At 44.1% G+C, this 18,580-nt stretch overlaps 1 protein-coding gene and 1 long non-coding RNA gene across 2 annotated transcripts; one reads left to right on the top strand and one right to left on the bottom strand.

Moving 5' to 3' along the window:
• Positions 1-1,031: 1,031 nt before the first annotated feature.
• SAXO2 (stabilizer of axonemal microtubules 2) lies at positions 1,032-18,557 on the bottom strand. Its single transcript, XM_045067177.1, has 4 exons — positions 18,377-18,557; positions 15,748-15,927; positions 10,354-10,556; positions 1,032-3,680 (listed from the first exon to the last, which is right to left on the bottom strand). The coding sequence occupies exons 1-4, from the start codon at positions 18,412-18,414 to the stop codon at positions 2,737-2,739; spliced, it is 1,365 nt and encodes a 454-aa protein (XP_044923112.1). The 5' UTR covers positions 18,415-18,557; the 3' UTR covers positions 1,032-2,736.
• Positions 16,455-17,650, top strand: LOC123388100. The gene is made up of 2 exons (XR_006602640.1): positions 16,455-16,518; positions 16,958-17,650. It is a non-coding gene; the product is annotated as an uncharacterized LOC123388100 (long non-coding RNA).
• Positions 18,558-18,580: the final 23 nt, after the last annotated feature.

Below are 18,580 nucleotides of genomic sequence, written 5' to 3'. Positions count from 1 at the left end.
GGATGGGACCCCTGGGGTAGGTGACATTAGGGAAAGTCGCATGTCTATGAATTCCAGGACGACTGGTATTGTTATTAAACGGGGAGATTTGGAGACGGGTGCTTGGACACAGGGAGAATGCCATGTGAAGATGAAGGCAGACATTTATAAGCTGGGCAACATGAGATCGCTGGCCAAACTCCAGAAGCTAGAAGAGATGAACAGAACAGGTTCTCCGACGCAGCCCTCCGAAGAAGCCAACTCGGCTGACACCGTGACCTTGGGCTTCCAGCCTCCAGAACTATGACACCGTGAATGTCTGTTGCCTAAGCGCCCCCCCCCCGCCCCGACCCTTGCCCAAGTCTGGGGTACTTTGTCCTTGTAGTCTTAGCAAACTAATACACCATCTATAGATAGTCTGGTGAAGTATCTGTTTAGATCTTTGACCCGTTTTTTTCCTGTTCTTGAGTTTTATATTCTTTAAATATTCCAGGTACACATCCTTTGAAGTCAGTTTTGTAGATGAAGAAGTGGGTTCAGAGAGGGAAAATAATTTGTGCAAGGTCACGTATGCTAGTCTATAGAAGAAGATGTCATTACAGCTCAAGGACAGCTCAGCTGTCCTCTCCTTAAGGGAGCTTTTTCTGAACTTCCAGGCTAAGTGGCCCATGTACCCCCTGTTCCAATCTCTTAATCCCATCTGTTACATTGAGCGTTAGATGATAGGGACACACCATTATTCATCTTTGTGTCCTCAGCTCAAGTCACATTGCCTTGGGAAATCCCAGGATGTATCTTACTAAAGGGTAACCTTTGTCCAGGGGGGTAGACCACTCCCATCAGATTGCAGAGGAAGTTGAATGTCTAGCTCAGAAAATGGGCCAGGTTGAGAGTGTTACCACACTCCCTACTGTTTCATTTTCAGTCTATAATCATGTTTTCTATGGAAAATGCAAGAGTAGTTATATACAGGTTAACCTAGATAAGACTTTATTTAAAAAGCTCCCTTTTCCAGAGAAAATTTGGTACGGAAATGATTTCATGAAAATTCATTCATTTTATTGATGCTTTATTAATGTTGCCTAGATAAAGAATTCTACATATCACAATTTCACTAATAGATACAAATGTAAATAAAAAGAAGCTACTTTCAAATATTAAAAATGTTTTAGCCAAATATTGGTGCACTTATTCTCAAGTGAGCATGTTGTTTGAGACAACTTTAAACCTATAGAAGATCAAACTTTGTGCTACACTAAATCATACTCTCTCATAATACAATCATTTATCAAAGAAAAAGAAACAATAGGAATGTGATTCATTAGGACATTCTCAGCATTCATAAATGCAGCCTGTTCTTCCTGGCTCACTTACTGGGATCATTTCTCCCCTCCCTTCTTAGCACTTAGCTCACACTGGAGAAGACGGACGTAACTTTGCCCCACCCTGAGCCTGCCCCTGCTTCTGAACCCTGACTCGGGGCATGGCCATTAGGTACGTCCTTACCCAAGGTTATCCAGAAGATTCTTCACTGCTGTCGGTCATTTCTAAAACTACTCTAACAAATACCTTTTTCCTTCCCATAAGTACTGTCTTTCAAACCATGTTCTTCTCCGCATCCAAGTGCTCCATTCTCTGGAACGAGCTCGCGGGCGCTTGTGGGGCTGGAGAGGACAAGACTCTTCCAGAATCAAACTACTCCTAAGCTCAGAGCAAATTCGGTCGTTTTACAATCCTTGCCTCACGCCAGAAAATGAGTAGTGAGTAGGTTAGTTACCTTACTCTGAACATGGAGAAAACAGGTACAAAACGAGATTAAGGGACTTAGTGTGAATGCCTGACATTTCCTTAGCACTTTTGCTTTTGGGTTACAATGAATCGTACGATCTGATGCTCAAAACGCAGTATTTGTGAACTAAGCAGAGCAGATGTCCTTTTAAGAGTGGAGATACTGGGGCTCAAAGACATGAGTCATTGGCCAGGGTGATGTCATCGGGACCCCAACTCAGAGCCTTGACTTCCAGCCCACAGACCCCTTGCTGGTTGCACCACAGTTCCTCTTATGAACTTGAACATGGTGAGGGGCAGTGTGACCGCCCTAGCACCACCAACCATAGTGGACTGTGTAGATGCCCTGAAGTCTGAGGACATGAAGACCACTGTCTTGGATGAGGAATCCGTGCGTCATTTTCAGAGGTGGGCCAGACAGTCCTGATGTCCTTAATACATGAAAACTGTATGTGAGTAACTGTGTAGTCACCATGATTAAAAATGTATGGGAACATGATAATAGACGGAGGCAAGCAACCAAATAGTAGGTTGGGGATTAAAGTAGTTCAGTTGGGAATGTCCATGATTCAACATTCAGAATAGCGTATTAAAGGACAATCTTGGTAAAAGAGCAATACAAAATGGATTTTAAGGTTCTTATTTCTTATAATTTTGCAAATTCATTTTGAAAGATTTAAAAATGATTTGTTTTAGCTCTCCCATAAATTATTTTGACTATATAAAATTGGCTTTGGGTCGTGTAGGTGGCCCCGTCGGTCAAGCATCCAATTCTCAATTTCAGCTCAGGTCATGATCTCAGGATTGTGAGATCGAGCCCCATGTCGGCTCTGTGCTGGGCTTGGAGCCTGCATAAGATTCTCTCTCTTTCTCTTCCCCTCCCCTCTAAAAAAAAAAACAAAACAACTCTGGCTTTTCCTACTTAGAAAACCAGTATCTGTTAGCTTCCTTTTAAACATGATTTGATGATTAGAAGGCCTCCACTATGGGCGTGACCTTGCGGAAGAATTTATGACCTTCAGAATTTGTATTTTCAAAGATATAGCCTGGAGGAGAAGGATAACTAGCAGGGCAGACTTCCTGTTTCTTCGGTGTGTATTCTGTAGAGTACATGGTGGTGTCATCGAACGGAGCAGAACTCTGAAACAGAGCATGCGCGGGTTTGCAGCTCTCGGTCCGAATCAGCTCGTGGGGCACATAGTGAGACCTGAAAGTGCTCCAACCATCGAATCTTCCAGATGGGTTGGAAATCTGCTGCTGCTGCTTAATAAGACCTTGACGACAGCATTCCCAGGCTGGAAAATCTTCCTTTGTGGTGCTTTTTCCTTGAAAAGGGACATTGTTAAATTTTCTCTGAGAAACTGGCCTGATGGGACTAACACGTTTGGTCTGATAGGGAACATAGTCGAGATGGCTTGTGCTGTTTAGCTGCATGGTACCTGCAGGCGGGACATACTCCTGTGGTTTCTTGACTTCGGGTGGTGGGATTTCCCATGGTTGGAAGCTTTCGCGGAATTCCGTGCTTCCTTCAAAATGAGCATTTTGGGTCACTCTGGTGTATGGAGGTCTGCAGATTTTCGCAGTTTCGCCAGGAAGACCCTGAAAGTCATATCGGTGAGTTGTGAGATCCTCAAAGGGTTGACTGGTTGGCTTGTACACTTCTTTAGGCCTTGCAAACTTGAGTTCTAGCTGATAAGGTACATAATCAAGGCGATGACTTGTATCACTATTAAAAGGGACTGTAGAACGTTTGACCACGGGGCTGGGTTTAAAGCTTTGCCTGGGCTTTATCTCCTGAGGAGCATAGTCATCCTGAAATGTGGTTGAATTTCCAAATTTCATGGTGGGGGGGTGGTAAGCTTGTTCTGGTTTATAAGGGTCAATTTTCTGAATGTCCCAAGCTCTATAATCATCTTGAAAATTAAAAAAAAAAAAAAGAGCATTTAAAATACTGCATAAAGCAACCATCTTCTAAAAATCATGACTCACTTCCCTCATTGCCAAACATCCTTCCATTTCCTTCAGAAATCTGAACACTAATCAAGTCTGACGTTGCTCAGATTCCCCTGATTTGTGTTTTCTTCATATCCACCTTCCCCTTCCTATCTCCCCACATTAGTACATAGAATTTCTACTTCTAGATTTACCTGAATACACAACAAGGGAATGGAACATCCGAGCTTGGATTGTTGATGGTTTTAGAAAGCCTGTGTTTTGGGTAAAGACAGAGTGTAGGAGATTATGGTTGCATTTTCCAGGAACGGGTTGGGATTTTCACCACAACACATGAAGTGAAAAGAAACCACTTATTTGTGGAGCATAAGAAATAACACAGAGGGTATGGGGAGATAGAGAGGAGAAGGGAGTTGAGGGAAATGGGAAGGGGAGATGAACCATGAGAGACTATGGACTCTAAAAAACAATCTGAAGGTTTTGAAGGGGGGGGTGGGAAGTTGGGTGAGCCTGGTGGTGGGTATTATGGAGGGCATGTGTTGCATGGAGCACTGGGTGTGGTGCATAAACAATTAATTCTGGTACACTGAAAAGAGATTAAGAAAATAAAAAATAATTAAAAAAAGAAAAGAAACCATAAAATCTACTGATTAACATAAAATCAAAGGCCCTGATGTGTGGGCAAAAGTGATGGGGATATTATTCTTTGCCTTGGAGGGACTCCTCAAATGAAAGAAAATTTCAACCCATTATACTATAGGAAAGCCTACCACCAGACTCCCTGAGCAAACCTACAGAATAACTTGTACTATCCCAGAAATATCATTGCCTTCAACTTCAGCTTTTCAGAAAATGGACTTCAAGGTATCATCAAAAGACAGAGGGCTATATAGAGGCCAGAGGCCTGAACTGAGTGCTTTTAAACATACCAGAACTTGTATGTAGAATTTAGAAGTGAATACTAGAGCTAAGTCTAAGATTTAGGGTTAAATACCTTAATTCTGCTTCTTGTGGCATACATAGACCATGGATGGAAAGCTGAAGTACTTATATTTCAACCAAAGGTTATTAGTTTTTTTATTTCTAGATGAGAAAGGTAGAAAGCTAAGAAATACTGTGGAATTGACTTCACCCAAAAAGATGTACACCAAAAGAAATAAAATCTTGCCATTTGCGACAACATGGATGGAACTAGAGCGTATCATGCTTAGTGAAATAAGTCAAGCAGAGAAAAACAACTATCATATGATCTCCCTGATATGAGGAAGTGGTGATGCAACATAGGGGGTTAGAGGGGTAGGAGAAGAATCAATGAAACAAGATGGGATTGGGAGGAGACAAACCATAAGTGACTCTTAATCTCACAAAACAAACTGAGGGTTGCTGGGGGGAGGGGGGTTGGGAGAAGAGGGGTGGGGTTATGGACATTGGGGAGGGTATGGGCTATGGTGAGTGCTGTGAAGTGTGTAAACCTGGTGATTCACAGACCTGTACCCCTGGGGATAAAAATATATTTTTATAAAAAATAAAAAATTTAAAAAAAAACATTAAAAAAAAAAGATGTACACCAAAGGTTAATTCATAAAAGACAGATGTTATACAAGATGTTTTAGAGTCTAAACTAAAGTCCATGTAATGTCTATTGGAAAGGCCAAAACTCAAATGCTATTTATGTGGATTTGCTCTCTCCTTTGGAGAGAAAAATCCCTCACTCACAGACATTTCTGCCCCAATGACCAAGTTGTGGAGCAAATGGTTACCACCTCTACCTCATCAACTTACTGATGTTCGTATGAGAGTGGATGTGTGGACCAAGAGCAGACAATCTTCAGGCCAGTAGAGACAGACAAAACAGCCTGGCAAGAAGAGATGAGCTGGGTAAGCCATCCTTGTTCTTGTGAACCCAAATTTGAAAATATGGAAACAGGTGAAAGTAGGAGATGAATCTAAAGTATGTCATGATGTAGTAGTTTGCTCTCATCTGAGCCGCTTTAAGCCCATGAGGTGTCTGAATGTGTTTGCTCACCATGAATGTGAGACCTCCATCCCATTCTTATATAATGAGCTGTTCAAGGTTCCTCTTTGAAGACAAAAGTCTTGAGTTGCACATGTAGTTCTCTTCCTTGGTATTTGGAACCTGTTCTCTGTGACATCTTACAGCACCAATCCAGGGGGCTCCATCCTGGGGATTTCTTTCTCAATCTATATCTCATCCAACAATCCCCATGGTTTTAATACTACCTGTAAGCTGATGGCTTCCAAAGGTTGAATCTCCATTCCAGACTTCCTTTTGAACACCAACTCCCCATACCTATCTTCCTACTAGGTATCTCTATTTCAAGAGGCAAAGTGACACTTGGTATACTCCAAATGAATGATCAATCTTGGAGTTCTAATTGAAATTTTTATTGCATTTACATTTAACATAATGAATGATCTAGTTGAGTTTAAGTTGACTGTATTGCTATTTGCTTCTTTCTCAAATGTTCTTTGTTCCCTCACCCCTTATTTTCTGCCTTCTTTTGGATAAAGGGTATTTTTATTATTCCATTTCCTCTGTTAGCATTTTAATTAGAACTTATTTTAGAATAAAAATGCATTTTTGACTTATTAGGGTATCTTTTTGGCCTACTTGAATTTAAATTGGTATTTTTACCACTTTTAGAGCAGCGTAAGAAACTTTCAATGGTGTAAATCCATTTACACCCTCCTACCTTCTGTGCTATTATATTTACTTCTGTATTTATGTAAAAACATATAATTATTCTTGTGACTCTAAGAAGTCAATATTCTTTTATATGTTCCTATAAAGTTACTCCTTCTGTGTGTTTCATTACTTCCTGGATTTCATGCTGCCCTCTGGAATCATCTTCCTTCAACCTGAAGAACTTCCTTTACTACTTTTTGTAGTATGGTTGGTTAATGACAAATTCTCTGGGGTTTTTGTTTGTTTGTTTGTTCCTGGAAACATTTTTATTTTATTTTTTGAAGGATATTTTCACTAGACATAAAATTCTGGGATTTGTTGGTTTAAAGTTCTAGGTTTTTAATTTGTTTTGTTTTTACCCTTTCAACACTTTAAATATGTCATTGCATTATCTTTGGGCTTCCATGGCTTTAGATGAAAAGTTAGGTATATTTCTAATTTTTCTTTTCATAATTAATGCATAGTTTTTCTCTTACTGCTTTTGAGAATTCACCTTCACTTGGTTTTTGAATTTTGATGAATGTCACCTAAGTGTGGTATTCTTTGTATTTTTCTGTTTGGGGATTTGTTGAGCTTTTTGAATCTGTGGCCTGATTCATTCATCAGTTTTGGAGATTTTTTGACCATCATCTCTCCAGATATTTCCTGACTCTTCATTGGTCTCCTATTTTACCAGATGCTGGGGGTCATGTATAAGTAAACCATGGACATTAAAATCAATGTTATTTTCAGCAGGAGAAATCTTGGTCTTTCCAATTTAGGTCACCCTGATCCAATCAGGTGTTGAGCTAGGCTGGTATTCAGGGGCACTTTTAGTTAGACATAATCTTCCTCTGGTTGAAAGGACAAAAGTTGTAGTGTGTTTGTGGTAGAGCCCTCATTCTGTGGGAATTTCTCTTCTAAGCACTTACTCCCAAGTACAGCTGTGGGATCCGTCTGGCCCAGTCTCCTAGGCCATCATACCCCCTACACGCTCAGCAAACATCCTACAAGGAAGACCAGCTATACACCTGGAGGACTGATAGGTTCCAATGTGTCATACCAGTCCACATATCACGTGCTCCACTCATTTCCCTTTACCCAGCAGAGTCTTTCTGCTTCTGCCACACTCAGTTTTCCACCAAGGCCCCGGTGTGACCAGTGTTCTGGAGAAGTAAACAGCTGGCTATCGTAGCTTGCCGTCTTGGCAAGTTTCTTTGCTTCCACAGCTGTCTAATGCCATTAAAGAGATTTCATACACTTTAAAAAATTATACATATTTTTAGCTATTGCAGTGGAAATAATGGCTTTCTGTTATTTAATATATCCTCCCTGGAAATGGAACTCAAGCATTTTTAGCAGCTATGAGAAAAATGCTAAGCACTTCAGTCTGGTAATCAGTGCTTCACAGTCTGACCTCTACCTGCATTTATAGAATTTTACCCCAATCTCTTAGTTCCTGAAATCCTCTGTTTACACAAGAACCCCTTTATTTTTCTGGCTCTGTGCATTTTTGCTCATTTCATCCTAGTTTTTGTGTTGTCTCTCCCTCTCCTATAGATCAATACTTACTGGTCAGGCTGGCCTGAATCTTGTTCAGTCTAAATTTTTGAAACACGACTTGTTCCATTAACTTTCTAGTGAATTACCCTCCTCCCGAGTGATAAGACATTTATTTATTGCTGCTAGGGTTAATTTTTTATGCTACTATCGTTTCTTTTCCTCCACCATAAAGTATCTGTCAATAACCACGTTCAGTTCAGATCTCTGTATTCCCTACAGTGCCTAGCACAGAGCAGAGTATCCCTTAAAACCTTTACCAACTCCAGTGCTGGTCTGTTCTCACCATCTACATTTCAGTATAAATGACTTTCTAGCCTGAGGCTGCTGGGAGCAGATAGGTTTCTGTCTAAGATTAACCTGTCTCATAGAACTGCGTCTCCACAATCTAGATGCTACCTTCTCACCAGAGCCCTACAGGGTTTCCTCTTCCTTTCTCTTTACCATACCCCCTCTGTCTTTCCTCTGTTCTCTGATTCTCGGTAGTTAGTGAGAGGCTCTTCTCATCGTGAGTTCTCACCAGTTACCGACCTGTCCTTAAATGGTTATCTACAAAACCTAGATCATCACAGAGAAAGAGTACTGCCTTGGCCCTCACGATCTCATCTCATGCTTCCATACCTAGAAATATTTCCTCACTAGGAAAGGTCAGAAGCGAGAAAGCCAGAGGGACCCCAGGAACGCTGGATTATGGGGGTGGAAATATGGGAAATCTACAGGAAACCCAGGTAATGAGAAGCTAGAATGTGTGTGTGATGTGTAATTGTCACAGCATCAGGACAATATTACTGATATTTTTTGATAGATTTTGTAGGACAAAAAAGAAAAGAAATTCCTACTGTGGTTGTTAAAATACCAGTTGTTTTCGCCAAACAACTTTATGTCAAGTTGTTATTTTATGTCAAGTTGTTACAGCAGTATCTGACCTCCTCTGCATACCAGGAGATACAGACCTGTAATTGTCTTATGCTAAATTGCATTATAACAATATACTTGTTGACCCTATACATTGTCTTAAAACTTTGCTCCTTGTGTAGCATCTTATGTGCCCACAGCCAGAAAGATGAAAGCACAAGGTTGCCGACCACCCTACTTCTAGATCATAGCGAATTGGTAAACATGTGTTTACTTACCCATTGAACTGGTAAGGGCGATATTTGAAGAATACATACGAGTTCAGCTGCTGTCTATTTAAACTGTAAACCACTGCTTTTATTGTAGGTGACATCAATTTTATAAAAGGGCTTTATATGAGGACATACAACTCAGCTGTATCACATAATGAAAAGGATGCACACTTAAGTATGCAATTACATTATTAACAAAAAATAATAGGTACTAATAAGATACCTTTTTTTTCAAAAAAGGTCCCACTCTCCAAGAGCAATAGGGTATTTTAAAATCAGGTTCATTTTTGGAAAGAAACTAGCCATACATTGTTCAACCCCTGGCTCTTCCGAGTCAGCTGCTGACAGGGAGAAGGTGTTCGCATGCTTCTTCCATGCTGGAAATCTTAGAGAAGCTGGTCTGCTAAGTGGTAGCCCAACATTGTTACGGGGTGGATAAGCCTCTTTTATTCCAAGTTCAGTATCGGGAAGCACCTGCTTTATCCTTCACCCTAGTCTTTATCACTATAAAGGGAGTATTTGGCTCTCTGACTGCTAACACTTTTGCTGTATCAGTTGACTCAGAACTTAAATGGTTAAGAGGGTTGCTATTTATTTGACCTTCTGAAAGACTCCAGTACACTCAGTAGAGTTCCAAGTTGTTCTGGAACGGAGAGAAAGGAACAGTGCCAAATCAATGTGGCGTGATGTGACATAATGCTTGTGCAATGGCATCCTTTGAACAACACAGGGGTTAGGGGCCCTGCTCCCCTGTATAGTCAAAATTCTGTGCAGAACTTTGATTCCCCAAAACTACCACTGGCCTGCTGTTGGCTAGACACTTCAACAGTAGCATAACGGTCAACATATATTTTGTATGTTAAATGTATGGTATGCTGTATTCTTACAGTGAAGTAAGCTAGAGAAAAGAAAAGGTTATGAAAATCATAAGGAAGAGAAAATACATTTACAGAACTGGACTATATTTATCGAAAAGAGTATATACATATGCAGATCAAACCACATTGTTTGTGGGTCAACTGTGTATGTTTTTAGGTAGTGAAAATGAATTATGTGGCTAAATTTGGATAGAAATCCAGGTCTTTGAGGTCTCAATCAGGCAAAAGGTCTTTTTTTTCCCTATACTATGTTGACCAAAACAAAAAAAGTGTTCCTAAGCCATGAGAGCTAAGTTTGGCAACACCCCAAATTAGGATTGGACATTGGATGGAAGTGAGCCTTAGTTTTTTGGGCTCTTTCACTTTCAAAATGGCAAGTTACCTTTATAGGTTGGGACAGTGTCCACCTTTCCTTGTTTAACTCGTTGTCTCTCCAGAGGCCGGACTATGGCCACAGGCTGCACTTCGTAAGAATTAAAGTCCCGTTTGTAGGTGGTGCCAAGATCAATCTCCCCCTGCTTTGGTTTGTATTCTTCTGGCACGTGGCGAGGCTGTTTGACTATCTCATAAGGACGATAATCCGATCTGAAATATATAAGTTTGAAACATAGCCTCACGGGTTCTTTTATTTCTAATTATTCCAAAGTAGTATTGAAATTTTCAAGGTTTATTTCAGTTGAAAAGTCCAAGAAGATATTAAAATGGTGATAGTTGTTAAACTACTGAAGAGAAGTCATTTAATTCCTTTATGTCCTGTCTAGTGACTAACGTCTTAAGAAATATGTCAAAAATCCCAGTTTTCAAACATCATTAGGATGTGGATCTTCAGCTGATTGGATCTTACATAAATAACATCTTTATTTTTTAAAGATTTTATTTATTTATTTGACAGAGAGAGATGACAAGCAGACAGAGAGGCAGGCAGAGAGAGGGGGAAGCAGGCTCCCTGCCGAGCAGAGAGCCCGATGTGGGACTCAGTCCCAGGACCCTGGGATCATGACCTGAGCTGAAGGCAGAGGCTTAACCCACTGAGCCACCCTGGGGCCCACATAAATAACATCTTTAAGTAACTTAGATTTTTCCTAACATGGAAGGAAATCTTAGGTGAAAGATTTAATGAGTCTAAGGAAAAAAATTTAAATATATCCCCTGGGTCTACTTTGTCAAAATCCTTATTCATCGTAATAAAAAACTAAGCTCTTTGGGCATGCTCTCCTCTTACTGAAATCATGCCATCTTCCTGTTTATTATTAAAGAATCAATTAAATAAATTATTAACATCTAAACTTTGGCCTTCAGTCATAAATCACATTCATGACATGGATGTGATTCTTACTAATCTTCGGACCCGCGAGAAGCCCTTGCCATGGATGAGAGCCATAGTGCAGTCCAGCCACCATGGCCATGCTAGAACATTCTGTGGCGGAAATGGTCCTGCAGACACTGGGGCTGTCTGGTCAGTACAGACCCAGAGTGACCAGATGGCTTGGGTCCACATCCTGGCTCTGTCGTTCACTGGATGCGTGATCTTGGGCAACTTAGTTAAGCTGGCCAGGCCCCCGTTTCTTTCTGTGAACGAGGACAATGGTGTCATCTAGCTCACGGGGCTGTGTTACGGACGCTTACACACGTGAGCACATGCGTACGAGAGCTTGGTGCACAGTAAGGGCAACATGTCAGCTACTGCTGTTATGACTACACGTCTTCAAAACTATGTTTTTTCTGGTGAGCTCTACTGACCGTGTCCCTCATTTTATCGGTTTAAGTCACCTTGTATTAATCACTATTTTCAATTTACGTCCCCAAGCTCCTAAAACCAAAAGCCTCGCTGACTCCCTTCTCCTTCTCAGGAGATGATTTTCTAGACTTGGCTCCTCTTCCTCAGCCCCGGCCGGGCCTCCCTCCCGGCCCCGGCCGGGGCCCAGCGCTGCCTGATGGGCCACAGTGACTTCTCTGTGACTGAGTCCCTTGGACGTCTGTCGTCCTCTTCCCCGATGGGCATTACTGCCCACTCCCTGTCTCCAGGAGACTCTCTCCTCCTGCCTCCCTGCTGGTTTCTCCTGAGTCTCTGATGCAGCTTCGTCCCCCTCTCCTCGGCCACGAACCGCCGGAGGCTTCTCAGCACTTGGGCCTGTTCTCATTCCTCTTCTCCTGCAGTGCTCCCCCCCCAACCCCCGCAAGACAGCTCGACTCCCACAACTTCCATCCTTCCCGAAACAGAAATGATGCACCAATTTCTCTCTCCGCTCGGACCCTTCTCTGAGCTCCCTACCCGCACTTGCAGAACCTCACATGCCCCCAGCCGACCCGGTCTGTTTGCTGGCGCCCATCCTAGCGAAGGGCATCACCGCAGGGACCCCGCTCTTGTCCCTCACACCACGGCTCCCTCCCGTAGCTGCCCCTTCCTCAACTCCCATCACCTTCCCCTCCTAAATCCCCTCCTAAATCCCTCGCAGATCTCACCGTTTTCTCCATCATGACCACGACAATCCAAACTCCCACAATAGCTCATTTGTATCAAATCAACAATTCCTAAACTCATTTACCTGCGTCCACTCCAGCTTCTGTCTGTCTGTCCTCATCTGGTGCCCAAAGGGATCCTTTCACATGCGAATCGGACAAGTCCTTCCTCCCCTGAGCGGCCTGGCCTCTTCCTTAACCCCGTTCTCCACCCCCTCAAAACACAAGCAAACAGGCAGGCAGACAAACGAGCAGGAAAAGAAACCTTCAGTGGCCTCTTACTGCTCTAAGGACACAGAAAACACCACACGTGGCCCCTTGGCTGGTGGCTTCCTCTTGCTTTCTGCGATTTCCTTTCCTATCTCCTGCAGCCAACGGCTTCACACCCTCGGGATTCCACGCATGAACCCATCAGAATCCGACAGGAGGACGCAGGCGGTAACCTCTTCAGCACCGGCCACAGCAACCTCTTTCAAGGTATGTCTCCAAAGGCACAGGAAACAAAAGCGAAAATGAACTTTTGGGACTTCATCAAGATCATTTCCCTGATAAAGTCAAATCTTTTATTTCGCCTCTCAAGTCACCTCGTGCCTCTCCTTCATGGATTTTCTCCCCGGAGCGATTTTGTGTTTATTTTGAGGGACGTGTTGCCCCCCTCACTAGACCGCAGCACCCGGGAGCACAGCCACCCCGATCCCCTGACCGCTCTATCCCCGGGGCTCAGCACCGTGCCCGACACTTAACAGGCGCTTACTAAGTATTATTTAAGAGATAAATAGTAGAAATCACATACCTCTTATTCTCAAGACATCTGAGTTGTTCTTTGTTCTTCCCGAATACCAGCTAGAGGGACAGAGGCTAAAATGCCATCAGGGAGGGGAAGAATCCGGGAGCAGACAGAGAGAAAGCTTAGAAGTCTTGGTTTCCCTGGTTAGAGCAAATGTGAGGAAGTGTACCGCCACACCCAAAGCAGCTTTCTGTGGAGGAGGGTAATGGGTAAATACACTCGTGGTCATCGGATGTGTCCCCAAACACAAGACACGTCCATAGCCATCCTTCCAGGGCAGGCTCCCCACCAACTCTGGCGGTCCTCGAACTGCACTGAACGTACTAATGTGCCTCTAGACATCTGCTCCTCACACAGTCTCATCCTCTAGTCTAGGAGAGCGTCCGATGACCCTTTATTCTCTGTGCAGATACATCGGCTTCCTGCTGCCTGGTCCAGCACAGCGGACAGGAGGGAGTGAAGGAAGGGCTCTAGACCCCCAGGGTGAGGCTCTGGGAAATACCACCAGTTCCCCGGTCAAAATACAAAGAAAAGATGCAATGTTTTCCTCAGTGTAGAGATGATGATTTAAGAAGCGGAAATTTTAGTTTTATTGGCATAATTGGACTTCTTGGGAGTTGGGAGACCCTTTTCTTTCTTTTGGTGTTGTTCGTTTGGTTGGTTGTTTTTTGTCCTTTGGGTTTTTTTTTTTTAAACTATGAAGGGGTACTGAACAAGTCAACTGACAAACCCAGAATTGAAAAGCAATTACCTTTTTAAAGAAAGATATGGCACGTTATACTTTCCCAATTTCAATATTTACAACTAGTTAAATGCAAAATAGTAAAATTTGTGAAATCTCCATTGAGCCATTAAGGCATGGAGGCAGAATGAATGGTTCGGAGAAGAAAAAGGAGCAACCACGCCCATTGGCTCTTCTCAGTTATTCAGTTTCTTCATCTCATTTGCTTTCATGTGTGTCTTGTTTACTTATCTGCAGTTTTGTTTTCCAACTGCCACTGCCACAAGTCCTCGAGCCACGGCAGGACGCAGTCCCACCAGCGGTTAGTACTAGTACTTGACCCTTTTCACTGGGAGACGGCGACAGAATGGCCAGCGATGCTGGTTAAAAATGCAGATTCCTGGGGTACACTCCGTTATCTATTGACTGTTTTAGGTGAAACTCTGGAATCTGCAATTTTAACCCTTCCAGATGATTCTAGAGCACACCGAGTCTGAGTGCTGTGGAAGATTTTCAGGTCTGTGGGTGAGCCGCACACCTACAGAGGTCAAGGCATCAGTGAGGCCCTGTTACTACAAGAGCTGCCTGGACTGTGAAAGGTAGAAGTATCGGACTAAAAGTTGCTCATGCAAGTAGAATAAGCTCCATCTAAATGATATGAAAACAGGTAATGCAGCAAATTAAATTTATTATAGTGCATTGTAAACCCCCAATTATAGAAATCTGATGTATGCATTCCTTGAAAGCAGAAATCTCTATTTATTGATCTTTTTGTACTTAACATGTAAGATTGGACCTTGAATATGGTGTGCACATTAACAGAATCAGGAAAATAATTAATCCATTGATGAACATATGAAACAATTGAAAAAAAAAAAAGAGCTAAGTCCAAATGAGGAGTTTAGGCTTAGAAGGATTTTTTTGGGTCTATAATCCACTGAATAAATATTGAGTACCTACTATGTGCTAGCAGCATCGTACTAGGTTTCTGGAAGTAGAAAGCTAAGAGAAGAACAGACACAGTCCCTGCTTGCATGGGCCTCTGGAGTGGATCCATGATGAACAGGAGGAGGATGCTTTGAGGGCTTACACAGGGGCCTGTTACCCAGCCTGAGAACTGGATACACGTGCGTCAGAGGCTTTCAGAGTGATAACTGAGTTAAGATCTGTAGGTTACATGGACATTAAGGGGGGTGAAATTTACAAGAAAGTAAAATAGTATATTGGACGGCTCCATGGTAAGGGAATCCTGATATTTTCAAGAAAAGAAAAATGTCCTATGGGATGTGAGCATTAAAGAGCACAGTGAAAATAAATTAGAAAAGCAATTAAGGACCAAACCATGAAGGGATTTTGGTATATATTAAATACAGTGGGCAAGTAGAAATATTTTAAGCAAGGAGGTGATTCGGAGTAGAACTGCATTTCAAAAAGATAATCTCTGCAGGCTGAAGTGTAGGAAACAGATCAGAGATGTAAAAACTTGAGCAGAGACAGAAAAAACAGGAGGTTCCTGTATTTCTCTAGTTGGAGATGACAGTGTAAAGCAGAAACAACACAAGAGATTTTAAGTGTTAAAAAAAAAAAAATCAATAAAACTTTTAATTCCCTTTTCCCTTCTTACTTTCTGTCATTCTAACTTAATTTTTGTCTTTCTTTTTTCTCGAGTTGTGACTCGACTAGTTCCTTGCTTCTTGAATTTGTTCAACTTCGATCAACTTAATACTTCACTTTAAAGAGTTAAAAAACTTTATTAAGACCAGAAGAGTTGGGAGAGAAATAGGTAAAGCAGTTAATTTAATATTTACTTAAAAGTTGTTATTCCTTCCACTTTACCACGGCCTGCTCGGAATTCTTGCTTGGGTTTAAGACTCTGAGGTGGAGGAACATTGCCATACGTAGGGTATTTTTCCAAATATTCAGTGGTGGGGCAAGATATGCCAGAATTTTCATAAATCCTTGTGGCTCCACGTGGACAGTGATGTCGCCTGTGCAAACATAAATAAACTGAAAGATTATTCTGACTTCCCAAAATATTTTAGGATAATTGTATCTTAATTAGAGAGACCTTCAATACACCAGAATCTCTAAATTTAAAAGCAGCTTTCCTAAAAAACAAACACAAAACACCTTTATTCTGCAATGGTATTTATCAAAACAAGAAAAAATGATGTTATATCCTTTGTGGTGGAGACTCTGGTTTCCTCTGACGAAGATTTAGAGGGTTTCCTTGTACTAAGAAGCTGAAAAGCTCACATGCATGGCTCCCAGACCCCCTGCCGGCAGGTTCCATGCAATTTAGCTTTCTCCTGTTGGACGTTCACCTGCTGCTCCGACTCACACAGTGCTATGTAGGCAGAGGGGGAGAGCCCAGCCCGGCTGCTGGCAGCATTGTGGAGGTGGGGCAGAGAGGCTGGAGCCCTAGTTGTCAGGACGCATTCAGGTTTCCATGGTGCCTTCCTAACCGACCGGCAGCTCCCTGACCTTGGCGGTAAGGGGTGGTTCTGAGGCCTACAGCTCGGCTGCAGTTTCCTGGTTGTTGGCCGAGGCCGTGGCTCCCTTGGCAGCCCAGTTCTGAGGTGAGATTTTGGGGAATTTTTCCTGAAAAGTTTATTTTGGAAACTGTTTCTTTGGTTCTTCCAACAATTCTGTGAGCCACACATACTCCTTAGTAAGTTCTTTTATTTCTGGGCTAGGCCGCAGTAGATTATATTGTCCATAACGCAGAATCCTGACCAATATATCATAAAAGCTGACAGCAATAGTGGTTGCAGAGAATGGGGTTGACCATTAGGTGTGGCCGTTGCAAGATGCGGAAATTGTAAACAGTGAAAAAGTGGGTTGTAGAGTATAGTATGATGGTATGCTGTTTCTCTGTTTCCTTTCAGAGGACTTGTAAAGCAAGTCTTAAAGAACATTTATGGTGGGGACTATGATTATGAGGGATTTTCACTATATTGTACATTTTTTGCCTTGCATTTTCATACTATGCCTCATGTATATTCATTTCATACTCAGAAAAAAAGAAAAAGAAAAAGAAAAAGAAAAACTTCTTAACAAGACAGAAAAACCCAAGCGAACAACAGAAAAGTAACATCCCACAATGCTGAAATAGGAGGTCAGCTTCTCACATCCTATGTCTGAGCTGTGTGCTAGGGCTAATAGTACAAGCCCAGGGGAGGCTGGATTCGAAGAAAATGCATATGCATATGCTGTGCCGATGCAATCAGAGCTGGCGAGGATATCGGAGCTCAGTGAACCCTCAGGAAGAACACACGAGAGATTAGCTGCTCTGCTTGGAGGGTGCTGGACAAGCAGAAGAATTGCGGCGCAGAGGAAAGTGAAAACACGGTGTCACGGCTCTTCAGGAAAATTCCAAGACCGAGAGGTCAAGAGATTTGGGATGGCTGGCTGGCAGCTGAGGCTTTGGGAAAGTCCTGAAGTGACTTAGCAGCACACCTGACCTCTTGGGAAGCCCAGGGACACGGTGCTTATTAGGTCATGCATGGAGGTCCTGCTAGGGGTGCACGGAGTTACAAGGATCAAGTCGAGGCTCTGGAGTTTCTCGTCGTTCTTAGTTTTATTCTCCAGCAAAGGCATACGTTCACCTTATAACAAAACAAATAAACACTGAAAAGCTTATAAAGGAAAGCAAAAGTCTCCTGGCCCAACGTTTCCAGTCTCTAGAAAAGAAAAAGCTTTCTGACGATCTCTCCTTTTTAGTTTTTCTGGGGGCTGCGTCGGCTGGTTAAGTTTTTTACGTGCTTTGAACATCTTGATGGATCCGCTTAACCGACCTCACAGACACGGGGCGGACGGACGGGGCGGACACCACTGCACTCACTTCCCGCTGTCCCGGGGTCGGGCGTCGGTTCCGCGGCACCCACGCGCTCCTGGCGCGGACTTAGCAGTGACCGGTCCCTGGGCCAGCCGGGAGGCTGCGGGAGGAGACCGTGTTTACACGGGAGGGGGTGGTCAGGCGGGCCCACGGGCGCAGTCCGGGTTTCAGGCCGCAGCCCCGCCCCTCTCGGTCGGGCGGATCCCGAAGGGAGCCCAGCCTGGAGCGGCCGCGGCCGCGGTCGGGCCTGGGGGGAGCGCGGCGGGCGGAAGGACGCACCGGCGGGCTCAAAGCCCACGCACCGGCCCGGCCTCCTCCCCCTCCCTCTTTCCCCCGCGAGGTCCGAGCGTCCGCTGTCCCGCCGGGATCCGACCGCACCCCCGGGCAGCCGGAGGACCGGCCGCTGCGGCGCTCGCCGCCTCCGCCCGACCCGCGGGCCCGCGGCCGGGGGTCTCAGAGCAGGGGACGTTCGGCCCCGGGGCCGCGCCCGTGCGAGGGTCGGGCGGAGGCTGCGGAGCGGGCGTCCGCGTCCTTCATGTCCCAGGTGACAGGCTGCGGCCACCCGCGCCCCGGCCGCCGCCGCGCTGGCCGTGCCTTACCCGCAGGTGCAGATCTGACACAGACACCGGCTCCTCATGCTCACGGCGCACCGCGGCCGCCCCGCCGGCCCCCCGCACACCCGGCTCCGCGCGGCCCACGCTCCCGCGGTCGTCAGGGCAACCGCGGGCGCCGGGGAGACCGACGCGGCGCCGGCTTCCGGCGCGTCAGAGGCGCGCGCGGGTCAGAGGTCGTGCGCCCGCCGG

This window comes from Mustela putorius, unplaced genomic scaffold, assembly GCF_011764305.1.
Source record: "Mustela putorius furo isolate JIRA1106 unplaced genomic scaffold, ASM1176430v1.1 tig00003875_pilon_pilon_pilon, whole genome shotgun sequence".
Lineage (NCBI taxonomy): Eukaryota > Metazoa > Chordata > Mammalia > Carnivora > Mustelidae > Mustela > Mustela putorius.
The sequence above is the reverse complement of the archived record's forward strand: the minus strand, read 5'-3'. Positions and strand labels throughout refer to the sequence as shown.

Bases quoted from the DNA above. Each gene is read 5' to 3' on its own strand.
- SAXO2 (XM_045067177.1), bottom strand. From the start codon at position 18,414: ATGAGGAGCCGGTGTCTGTGTCAGATCTGCACCTGCGG. The intron at 15,928-18,376 runs GTAAGGCACGGC...ATGTTTGCACAG, and splicing joins TGTCAGATCTGCACCTGCGG to GCGACATCACTGTCCACGTG. The intron at 10,557-15,747 runs GTAAATATTAAA...TATATATTTCAG, and splicing joins GAAGGAATAACAACTTTTAA to ATCGGATTATCGTCCTTATG.